We start from the raw sequence: 13,026 nt of genomic DNA, 5'->3' as shown, positions 1-13,026 counted from the left end.
GAGAGCGAGAAAACAACATTTCGCTGACATTTTCAGCAATATCTCTAAAAGGATAGGTTTATTCTTATAAACATGTTGATTGACATGCTTTGCGGTGTCGTTCAGCTTTATTCATCATTATAGATTTTTTAAATGTCAAAGTATTGAGAAAACGGATTTACGACTGTTTGGCTCTAAGGGAATTTCATTTTATGTTGCGTTTTTCTTCGAGTCATACGAACGTAACTCCATAGCATGGCACCCAAATGCACACTTTTTATTAAATTAATATCCTTGTGAAACAGTTAAAAGTAACTTAAACCACATAAGTAAATATAATTAACAATAAAACAGTCAAAATTAAAAGTAAGCATGCAATTATTGCAGTTATACATCTGGATGGTTTATTGTTCATGGTAAATATGAAATGGGGACATTCCCATAATTTATGAAACAAATCCATTGCCGTAAAGGAAAAATAATGGATTGGAACTACCTTCAGTTCTGTGAACGTATATTTCTCAACTGTATTTTCTTCTGTATTCTGACTGTCCACATCAGACGATAGAGCAAACTCTACCATTAGTTCCCCTCTATTTTTAAATTTAGTGCTGCCAGTTTTATATATTCCACAATATTATTTCTAACAAAACCAACTCAGTCTAAAAAAAATACCTTCTAGTCTTCAATCTACACTAGAAAAAATAATAACAGGGCAACAATGGAATAGGTTTTTTTGTGGTGAGCAGTAATTCACTATTTGAGAAATACTGTGTTCAGCGCACAGTGTTGTCTTACGATGGACGTAATTGCCCCAGACTGCTCCATACTGAGAGCCAAAGGGAAGTAACTCATACCATTGTGAAGTTACGGTCTTCCTTGTACTCAAATCTTAGGACCCAACGGAATCAAGTGGCATTCACTACCATTTGGCTCCTTGAAGAGGCGGAGTTACTACTTTTTACTTTAGGAAACTCCGTTATTAAAATTCTTTGGATTTACTACTTCTCACTGCATCTAATAGACCATGGTTAGATGTAACAGAATCACTAATTAAAAAACATTGGAGTTACGCTTCTTTAGCTCTGGGCTACAGAAATAGTATTTTCATCTTTGTTTCCACTGAATTTGTTCAGAGAGGATAGCTACCTATTTGTACTTTCTCTTAAAAACGCCACCACCACCACCACCACCACCACCACCTGTTAGCTTTGTTCGGCGTCGACGTACCTTGCACTAAAATTCTACATCCATGAATACTCTGTTATCATAATCCATGCAGTAAAAATGTGTGAGACATAAATGGTCGGAATTTGTAGGTCCTGTAACTTTGATTATGCGGATATTTGGAAGTTCGTGAAGGAAGTAATAACGGAGAATATCTCCATTCTTCTTCTTCTTCTTCGTGCATAAAATTCAAAAATTCGGAAACCATACTTTACAAAATGTAACATAAATTTATTTATGGGCTAGGGGTCTATTTGGAATTAGCGTCAAGAATTTTGCGTGGACAGAAAACGGAACCGCGGTAACCAGGCAACTAGTGTTCATCATCTATCTGTTCCAAATCTTTGTTATCTTCTTCCTCACGTTATTACCGTGTGCCAGAACTCTGCATTCTATATAGAGCATGGTATAAGTATAATACACAGTAGGTACAAGTGGGGTCGGTCTTAAATTAGTTTCCACTCTCTTTGACTAGCGTTTCGTCTAGCTTAAAGCAAAACCTCTTACACACGGTCACGCCACAAAAGGCAGCCGAACATAATAAGCTTACCTACCTTGCTAATATTTATGGCCATAAAATTGCGTGCTAAATCAGTGACCATTTTGTTGGACGTAGCTCTTGACAGGCGCAGTTTTCTTGTAATATGACATGGGAATGTTGTGTGCTGAATAGCTGTCATTTTGGTGCACGTAGCTCTTGAGAGGTGGGGCTTTCTTGATATATGACATGGGAATGTTGTGTGCTGAATAGCTGCCATTTTGTTGGACCTAGCTCTTAACAGGTGGGGCTTTCTTGTAATATGACATGGGAATGTTGTGTGTTGAATAGCTGCCATTTTGTTGGACGTAGCTCTTGACAAGTGCGGCTTTCTTGTAATATGACATGGGAATGTTGTGTGCTGAATAGCTGCCATTTTGTTGGACGTAGCTCTTAACAGGTGGGGCTTTCTGGTATCATGACATGGAAATGTTGTGTGTTGAATAGCTGCCATTTTGTTGGACGTAGCTCTTGACAGGTGGGGCCTTCTTGTGTCATGACATGGGTATATTGTGTGCTGAATAGCTGTCACTTTGTTGGACGTAGCTCTTGACAGGTAGGGATTTCTTGTATCATGACATGGAAATGTTGTGTGCTGAATAACTATCATTGGACGTAGCTCTTGACAGATGGGGCTTTCTTGTATCATGACATGGGAATTGTGTGTGCTGAATAGCTGTCATTTTGTTGGACTTAGCTCTTGACAGGTGGGGATTTCTTGTATCATGACATGGGAATGTTGTGTGCTGAATAGCTCTCATTTTGTTGGACGTAGCTCTTGACAGGTGGAGCTTTCTTGTAACATGACATGGGAATTTTGTGTGCTGAATAGCTGCCATTTTGTTGGACGCAGCTCATGCTGCTGCATACTTCTTTTCGATGCATCGGAACTCTTAAATTTCCTCACTGAGTGAAGTGAAAGTAGGCATTATCTCTACACCCTGCATATCGTAAGAGGCTACTAAGAGGGGAACAATCAAAGAATCTGTACTCGCTCTCTAATCTTCTAAGCCCAAAATATTATCCATGATATTATGATACTCAGTGTAGCGGAGAAATTTATCTTTCTTTCTACAAGGAGAAATTTGACATTTCCTGCTTCGTCCCCTTGAATATGGTCAGACGCCGGCCCCACTGTGTAAGGGTAGGGAGCCTCCCCATTACCTGGAGACTCCGCGATTGATTCCCGGCCAAGTCAGAGATTTTTACCTGGATCTGAAGTCTGGTTCGACGTCCACTCAGAAACGTGATTACAACAGGGGGGCTATCGGACGGTGAAATAGCGCCCCGGTTCGGAAAAACAAAAATAACCACCGAGGTAATTCGTCGTGCCGACCGCACGACACCTCGTAATCAGCAGGCCTTCGAGCTGAGCAAAGGTTGTTTCGTAGGCCATGTCCTTTCGAGGGGCTGTTGCGCAATGAGGTTTGGATAATATGGTTACACCACTGTATACTAAACATACTGTATAGCCTGCCCACTCTTCAGATATCTCTGAACTTAAATACCGATTTACAAGAAATTTTGTCAGCCGATTTTCTGTGATATTAACGCAGAAGAAAGACAGACAGACAGACAGACAGACAGACAGACAGACAGACAGACAGACAGACAGACAGACAGACAGACAGACAGACAGTGAGCTGAAACCACTTTCGAATTTTGTAAACCTACTCTGAGATAAACGAAATATTAGGCAAAAGTTTGAAGTGCGCAGACCAAATTACAGTTTAATTTACATAAATAAATACATCGATATTATTATCAAGACGATAATTAAGGTAACCATTGAAATGAGAAGGAAAACGAGAAGAGAAATAACAAGATGAAAGGGAATCTTGAGGAGAGGTCGTAATGAAACTTCCTTGACCTGAAACGCCCTAATTTTATCGAGCCGGAAGAAAAGTGATGCGCTGGCCTAGTTTCTTAAGTCCATAAAATTAATCAACAGTAATATTATACTGACTGTTGTTATAGTTCTTGCAATTTCTTCCGTTGACGACTGGCACGCTTTTGAAGCCTAGCTGGCCGGCTGTGTTTACATTCCTTGACCGCCATGTGCCAGAATTTCCCCAACTCGAGATACAGCTTTCTTAACTCACCGTTCTAACTGATTAGCCTCTGAGAGTGAGCAGCGAGTCTGGTCAGAACTGTGTGCAGCTGTGCAACATTGGAGACCTGACAAACGAGCCGGTTCCAGGACCGGCACGCTTTTGAAATGCTCCACGTGGACTGTCACTGACAAAGCATGCATGTTATTGGTCAAGAGCCATCTGTTATTGGTTACAACAGAGACGACTGTATACAGACATAAATCTGGTTACTGTTGGGTTTTGGTACTGCTTAACGTTTAAGTCGCCGGTCGTTACCGAAGAAATTTAGAGAACTATAATTGAGATGTGCTCTCTCTGGTAGATGGCATTCTCGCTGTAATTGTGTAACAACTCACCCGCCAACGACGGGTTCAGCACCTAGTAGTAAAATGGAAGTGTTTGAAATAGGAAGTGTGAACATGGCAAGGCTAACTGCACATTTTTGTTGAATAAAGGTGAATGAAACACGATCTTTTAAATTTAATATTGTAAATAATAACAATACTTTATATTCTTATTGCGCAGGTTTGGTTCTGGTGATCATCGAAAGAGACGACCAGGTGACTCAAGGAAAGCCACTAGTCAAGGAACTGGCAAGTGCTGAGGTACCTTCCTTCCATACAATGTACAGGCCGGTGAAGTTTAAGTTGTTAAATCACTAGGTTTATTGGCTCCAATGGAGCTTCAGTGACTATTCTTATTGTTACTACTTTCGATCAAGCGAAACACATTTTTGTATTAGGTACCACAACATGCTTTTAGTTTATATCGCAAAGTAGTGAGAAGTTGTTCAGTAAAACACTTTAATTTGTTCTGACTGTATGCTTGCACGATATTTCAGTATGTAATTTCTTAGGATTCATTTCATACTATGAATCCTGAGGTACAGAGTTTAATGGGAACGTTACAATAGCTAATAGCTAACTATTTGCAGTTGGGAATACTGGAAGTTTTTGTTCGAATTATCGGTTAATCCTGTTAGGATTTTGAGACAGATTTGAGCAAGAATGTTACGAGTGGCTCACAATCATCATTGTAGACCTGTGATAATACTGGGACACGTGAATCTCGTTTCAAATAGGATTAAATAAGGTACAGCGAGTGCATTTAGAAATGCTCAGGGCCATTAGGCACTAGCAGTACAGCAAGTGGGTTTGGATCATGGAATTCTGACCTGCAGATTCCCTATAATAATAATAATAATAATAATAATAATAATAATAATAATAATAATAATAATAATAATAATAATAATAATAATAATAATAATAGTAATAATAGTAATAATAATAATAATAATAATAATAATAATAATAATAATAACAACATTAATAATACGTATTGGTCTCAGCTACTGTTCGCATGCGTTTTCATTTTATACCATCTAGAATGCCTGTGCTTCAGTTTTAACATTCCGCTTTACTCTACCAGATTTAGAATAAACAGGATTTCTGTAAGCCTATCTATGGCTCAGTTTTAATGAATTTTTGCCTTGTAAAATTCATATGTATCAAGATATACCGATATCGTACGATCTAAGTACCGAACAGATTTTTGTCCACCCCTTCAAAAATCCGACTACGTTTAACGGGTTTAAAACCCGTGATCTTTGGACTCAGGGGACAGCACTCTACCACTGATCTTCAGAGGGAACTAATTCCCATGGCATCATGTAACTATAACAATTGAGTGAGATAAATAAGGGGTTCCATGTACCAGAGAGGATACAATTCAGAACCTAATCTCCCCAATTATTCGAAGGATACGGCTGAAATTTGACACACCTCTAACTTATTATTGCATGTATGTTGTGTCAGGACCATTGTTTTCCAAAATATATTTTTCAATGTGACCCGTTTCAGACCTTTGCTTAGCATATTAAAAAATACTAATTTTATCTAAAAGGAAAACTGTAAATGTCAATCCTTTCACTTACTTTGGACATTTTGCGGTTTTCGATATGAATAATAATAATAATAATAATAATAATAATAATAATAATAATAATAATAATAATAATAATAATAATAATAATAATAATAATAATAATAATAATAATAATAGTGAGACCAGAAAGACTGTCCACTCGATTCTTTGCCTACTTTCTGAATAAGAAAACTAAAGGGATCTGTTTCACCGAGGCGGAAAAGGATTTACAAGAATTGGGGTTCTTACGTAATGACATCTAACAACGTGACCCTTTAAAGAAACTAGAATGTTTACAGAGTTTTCGAACAAAACCTAAAATGAAGACAGGCAAGGCGTGGACCGAAGAACAGAACAAAGGTCACCGAAAATGGATGCGGAAGTTCTGGGCGAGTGGTTAAAGCTCAAGACAAAGAACGTTTGAAATAGCGTGGTCCATAGTCGACCGAAACGAAATAATAATCTTCTAAACCTTGCCCTCACACTGAAAGGCAAGAACAACTGGCTAAATGAAACAGAATCAGATCTTCAGGAAATCATCATCAACCAGGAAACTGTGAAGAACCGATCTGATTTAAAATTGTTTCGCGGAGCCAAAATCTAGAACTAATGAAACCCGGACGGAAGAACGCAAGAAGAATTTCAATGAGAGGGTGCAGAGATTTTGGGAAGAGAAGAAAGCAAAATCATCAGCTAAATAAATTCAAGCGTGCTCCTCAGTTGGGCATAACGTAACAACAACAACAACAACAACAACAAATGTATATTGCAACATTTGAGTTATTAACAATTGAAGGTAAAATGAAAAGTTAGAGAAAAATTAGACATTTAGATGTTTGTGTTTTCAGTACGTAAATATTAGGAACTAACTCAGACTACAGCTATATTATAAGGTACTCACTGGCCATGCCAAGGAAGTTTCTGAATTTCTTAGAGCAACTGATCATTAAACAAAGCTAAAACCACGGTTGCATTTAACTTTTGTGGTCTACTCTTATTTTTCGTATTTTTATTTGTATGCAACTGTTGATATCTCTGAGAAATGTTCACAAATGTATTAGCATTTTCTTCGGAATGATATTCTCAAGCTCGCTCATCTTACTCACTCTTCCTTTTGAGGCAATATGTATAACATTTAGTACGTTATCTTTAGATAAATATCCCTCAATACATTGTAACACTTTGTTCTCTCTTTTCATAGCAGGAAGAGACTTCAGCATTAGCTGTTGAGCTAGGTGCATCTTGTAAACAATCAAAGCTGACAAATCATAAGAGAACATCGTCAATGAGATGGAATGACAGGAGGTGAGGATACTTTACATCAGGAAAAGCTTGGTGGGTAATCCACTGGCATTTTATATTGGTCAAATGACATATGCAGCTCTCACAAAGTTGATTAATGTACATAATCATTTTGTACTCAGTGAAAAATTGATTCTCTTATATAATAAAAATCTTCCGGGCTATTATGCCGTGGTCAATTTCTCTCATTTCGTCCAGACGTTTCGGCTACTGCTGCGGTAGTAATTTTCTGCGGCGTCGTGTAGATACTCTCTCCTGTATCCCGCTGGCGACTGCCAGGAGCGAGTATCTACACGACGCCGCAGAAAAGGACTACCGTAGCAGTAGCCGAAACGTCTGGACGAAATGAGAAGAGTGGACCACGGCTAAATAGCCTGGAAGATCTTTATTATATTGACACCGGCCGTTAAGGCCTTCACTTTAATATTGATTCTCTTAGTATCAAATAAGCGACTCACGGTCAATTCTCCCGTTTTTTCATTGAAATGTTTTTTCTAATGTCTCTTTCCCAAAAAAATATTTCCTTTGAATTATTCCTAAGACAACTTCTCCCAACGGAATGTTTTCCTCAATCTTCAATATCAAACTCGAGTTTTACAATAATTCATTTTTAATGTTAATAACATTTAGCAGACAAAATAGGGGTCCCCGTACTACACCCTACGAAAAATGTAAAATTAGCCATTTCCTCAATTGTGCTGAAAGTTGAAGAACTAAAGTGCTAGTAAAAGTTTCAAATCGTGATTCCTGGATAGATCTAGCAAAATAAGAAATACACATTTCGAAAATCGCTTCCTGTCTAAATGCAATTCCAGAAAAGCAACATAAAATAGCTTGTTTGTTTACTCATTTTATTTTTGATTCAAATCCTAGCCAAATTAACTTACATACATAGTTATTTCTGTAATAGGTTCCTTGGTTCAATACTCTAGCGACATTTTAGATTTTTGAAGAATGTCCACACCGAAAGTAGTTATAAGGGCTTAAGTGAAACTCTGCATTGATTCACATTAGCGCTTGTTGTGGTGCTTGAGTGAACCTATGCATTGACTCACGTTAGCACTCATAGTGATAGAAAAATGCAAACTGCTAATCGACCGGATAACGATGATTAAAGAAAGGGTTGCAAATTTAGGAAGGGCTAGAAGCGTATATTTTATTTCTAAACTCTGTAATAATTACAAACTGGATGGAATTTACCAAATGAAATTCCGATGCAAATTTCTTCAATGGTAGATGGTTCTCTTTTCATCTTTGCATGTACTATACTCCAAAATTACGGATCTAATACTGTTTGAATGTGTGTCCACTTTCGTTTTTGGATTTGCTTTAATAGACTGTCCAAGTGATAGTTGTAAAATTAATTGCCATTTCTGTGTCACTCTGTTCGTTTCTAAATTGTAATGTCACGAATGATGGAGGATAAGGCTTATCTACTATGTCTGAAATCCGTCGTGAAATCCTTCTGAAATCTTGTTAGTATGATGGTGATCTAATAACGTTACGTAGTACATGAAGTGATCACAACGGGAAGGTTAGACATATTAATGAATATTTCTTAAACGAAATATAAACAATGTTGTCAGTTACTAAGATGCTACGTATAAAAGGATTGCTGTGGATAATTTGCTAAGTGTATACGAAAAAAACAAAAAAAAACTTGCAGGATAATTTTGGTGAGTGCATTCGGAAAACAAACCTGCAGGATAATTTTGTACTGGGAAAGTTGTTGTTGGGAGTTAAACTAGGTATATCATGTTTGCAGGAAAATCGCTAAAGTGAGACATTGTTCTTGGGAAATAACCAGTTGGTCAAACTATACGTTATGAGGTTTGGGAACACTGCACTGGGAACAAAATAACCGCGAGCGCAAACAATCACGTAATATCGTGTAATATCATTATTATTACCCTAAAATTATTCCAAGTTTTAGAGTACAGTCGAACCTCGGGATCTCAAGTCTCCATTACTCAAATTTTCAGTATCTCCAAGTAACTTAAATTTCCCGGTCGTTTGTCCAATTCTTCACGTGTACAGTATTTATTTCTCTATTACTCGAAATTCGGTTACACGATTTTCTCGATTTCTCGAAGCAAATATTTCCTTCCTTGAAGAGAGATAAAAAAAAAAAAAAAAAAATCCTATGTAACTCAAATTTTTTGCAACATTAATTGTGCAATATGGCGTTTGTGGTTTGTGAGGAACAGTTAGCAAGTATACTGCGAGCTAATATCACGGGAACAGAAAAACAAAAAAATTCTAATAATCGGAAAATCGGCGAAGTCCCTCTGTTTCTCGGGTGTGGATTAATTACCGGTCACGTTCGAAAGCCACCCCCGTAGTCGCGGATGACAAGCTCCATTTACGAATATCAGGTGCGTGATTTTGACGAGAAGTTTCAACGTGAAGGGAGGAAATGTTAACAGTAACAAACAGAAGAGACTAACAGTTTTTTTCCAAAGGTGTTAACCGAGGTGTGTTTCTTGTTTTTTTTTTTTGGCTAGTTGCTTTACGTCGCACCGACACAGATAGGTCTTATGGCGACGATGGGACGGGGAAGCGCTAGGAGTGGGAAGGAAGCGGCCGTGGCCTTAATTAAGGTACAACCCCAGCATTTGCCTGGTGTGAAAATGGGAAACCACGGAAAACCATTTTCAGGGCTGCCGACAGTGGGGTTCGAACCTACTATTTCCCGAATACTGGATACTGGCCGCATTTAAGCGACTGCAGCTATCGAGCTCGGTGTTTCTTGTTTTACTACTGAATGTACCGTACCCTGACTTCTAAAGGGTTACTATAAAGAGTGTTATAATTAAAGTGATGCCGTAAAATAGAGTTTGTTTGTATATTGTTACTGTTTAAAATAATGTATTCAGTATAATCCCGTAGATACATATGATTCATGTGCTATACATGCTCAAAAACGGCGTTCTCTATATCCCGAAATTTCGATAACTCGAAATAAAATTTAGCTCCCGAGCTGATTTGAGATATCGAGGTTCCGCTGTATTTTGTTAATTTTGTTAATCTATGTTTGACGTCATAGTTTTGTGTAAGAAGCTAGGTGCTTAATTGTATACAATCCCAATTATTTAGTGTGCATGAAGTCTGTCTGATGACCTATGGATCTGTATTGGATGGATATTAATTATTATTAGAGGGTATTAATGTTCAAAGATAAACCTGTGTTCCTTATACACTAGGCACATTCCAGTACTCACCTGGAGTTGAAGCGGTGAATCAAACAAAACCCTTTCTACAAAGGCGAAGAGGTGTAATAGTCGAGTGCTTTTATCACCTAGACGACTACGATTTGAATCCTAGCCAATGCACGTGAAATGTTTGAAATAAAAACATTAGTCACTTCTTCGGTTTGGATTCCACGTATAACTGGGGGTCCTATGGCTATGACCACAATCAATCAATCAATCAATCAATCAATCAATCAATCAATCAATCAATCAATCAATCAATCAATCAATCAATCAATCAATCAATCAATCAATCAATCAATCAATCAATCAATCAATCAATCAATCAATCAATCAATCAATCAATACTGATATGCATTTAGGGCAGTCGCTCAGGTGGCAGATTCCCTATCTGTTGTTTTCCTAGCCTTTTCCTAAATGATTTCAAAGAAATTGGAATTTATTGAACATTTCCCTTGGTAAGTTATTCCAATCCCTAACTCCCCTTCTTATAAATGAATATTTGCCCCAGTTTGTCCTCTCGAATTCCAACTTTATCTTCATATTGTGATCTTTTCTGCTTTTATAAAAGCCACTCAAGCTTATTCGTCTACTAATGTCATTCCACGCCATCTCTCCGCTGACAGCTCGGAACATACCACTTAGTCGAGCAGCTCGTCTTCTTTCTCCCAATTCTTCCCAGCCCAGACTTTGCAACATTTTTGTAACGGTACTCTTTTGTCGGAAATCACCCAGAACAAATCTGGCTGCTTTTCTTTGGATTTTTTTTTTCAGTTCTTGAATCAGGTAATCCTGGTGAGGGTCCCACACACTGCAACCATACTCTAGTTGGGGTCTTAGCAGAGACAGTATCAGCAGTCACGTAAAAATACCTGCCATATTGCTCGTAGAACGACCGAGAGTGGGATTACACACTACTTCAATTCACTTAAACTAGTTTTTAACTTACGAAAGAGCCGGGATATGAACCCGGGGCATTTTGATGAGTAGCTTCTATGCCATCCTCCACCCTAGTGGAGTAGTAATGTTTCTGCCTCCTCCCCGAAGGTGCTGAGTTTGATCCCGGGCTTACTGAAGGATTATTATTCTAGGCTGAAGGCCAGAGTAGAATTGCGACAGATCAGCCTCGAGAGGTATAAAACCATCGTGGAGAAAACTGTGACCATCAAATTGTAACGAAAATGAGTTGAATCCTAATAATGGGTTGGCTTTTAACTGAATTGTTAAATTTAGTGATAACATAACTAGGTATTTATGAGCTGGCACGTGGTAATAACGAAGAATGTTGTATGAAGACCAATGGTTCTAAGGGAGAGAAGATTGATAATAAAATTATGACCACTGATATGATAAGGCAGTCATGTGGAATTACGTGACGAATAAGTAATTCGACAAATATTGCCTTTGTCAGATCTGAAAATACACTTGCTGAAATCGACCGCGTATCGAATTGCTTAAGATAATTAAGCCAGTGCAGGTACACACAAAAATGGATGGAGTCTAGTACAGAAGAATCAGTGCTAAACTTCGTATAATGTACCATGTCCCGAGCTACGGTCTTTTATAAAAGCACGCGGTACGATGTACTTCAGCTGAAGTAATTTATGCGAAACTTCCATCGCAAATTGCAATTAAAAAATCACATTAAAACACAAGTACACGCCGTTTCTTCTTCTTGGTTCGAAGTGGTCTACTTTGGACCACGTTTGTTCAACTGTTGGGCATTGATCTTTGCCCAGTGTTCTCGCATTTTCCGCTGGTGTAACTTCTTTCTTTCATCTGTTCAGGGGGTGCCGTTTTCCGTGGGTTTTCCTGAAATCCATGGACTTCTTTCAGGGCATGTCGTACAGACCGTCTATCTTGAAAATCTAATAGTCCCAGCTCTTTTTTAATGTCCTTCTCAGTTTCTGTCAGCCAAGTGGTACGAATCTTCTTGTTCTGCCAGAAGATGAACAGGGGATTGGTCAGTTCTTTTGGAAGGCAGTCTTACTATATGACCATAGAATGCTCCTTTTCCTAACACAATCAGAGAGCCTCTTTTAATGTTCGTAGAGCTCGTAATTGTGCCGTCTACGGAATTCTTCATCTTCCTTTACCGGACCTAAGATCTTCCTGAGAATTCTCCTCTCTCTGACTTGCAATTTCTCCATCAGGCTCCTTCGATTCAATGAAAGACACTTCATGGCATACAGAACTTCTGGTCGTGTGACCGACGTGTAGTGCTTCAGTTTCAGGTTGTGTGACAGGCATTTCTTCTTATAAGTCCCCTTTGTTAGTCGATTGGCCAGTTCCAACTTGTTCACTCTCATGGATAATGATGCTCTTTCTGATAAGTTGGATTCAATCCATTCGCCGAGATACTTAAATTTCTCAGTCATCTTTATTTTTACCCGTTCTAGTAGTATCTCTCTGCTAGCTTCTTTGATGTGGGTGAAGAACTCTCTTTTCTCCCACGACACTGAAGACTCACTTTAGCTACCTGTCTTCTGAGGCAATTGACCTGTTTTTTTGCTGTATCCTGCGAATCGGCAATCAATGCCATATCATCAGCAAAGACCAGGCAATCTACAACCAGCCCTTCCTTCTTATGAACCAGGTATATCCCACTCTGGACACCCACGTCGTTTCCTTTCATTCATTTTAAATTTGCACATTTTTCGGTAATTGTAAAATTTCCAGTTTCCTACTGCATGTGTTTTCTATAAGTTTTGTACAATTTTTAAGAATACATTTAGAACTTTTATGATGT

The 13,026-nt window shown here is 38.2% G+C and overlaps 1 protein-coding gene across 6 annotated transcripts in view; it reads left to right on the top strand.

Annotated features, from left to right (window-relative positions):
* The window catches only part of LOC136867386 (monocarboxylate transporter 13), a 258,356-nt gene that overhangs the window by 189,973 nt on the left and 55,357 nt on the right, over window positions 1–13,026 (top strand). For 5 of the 6 annotated variants that reach the window (XM_067144566.2, XM_067144571.2, XM_068227083.1 and 2 more), the window contains 2 exons: window positions 4,363–4,442; window positions 6,965–7,068. In XM_067144566.2, the coding sequence (XP_067000667.2) occupies window positions 4,363–4,442; window positions 6,965–7,068 (184 nt within the window). The remainder of the gene's footprint in view (window positions 1–4,362; window positions 4,443–6,964; window positions 7,069–13,026) is intronic. The other variant, XM_067144567.2, reaches the window with a different exon arrangement.

The sequence above is a fragment of the Anabrus simplex genome, chromosome 3 (genome assembly GCF_040414725.1).
Source record: "Anabrus simplex isolate iqAnaSimp1 chromosome 3, ASM4041472v1, whole genome shotgun sequence".
Taxonomy (NCBI): Eukaryota; Metazoa; Arthropoda; class Insecta; order Orthoptera; family Tettigoniidae; genus Anabrus; species Anabrus simplex.
The sequence above is the reverse complement of the archived record's forward strand: the minus strand, read 5'-3'. Positions and strand labels throughout refer to the sequence as shown.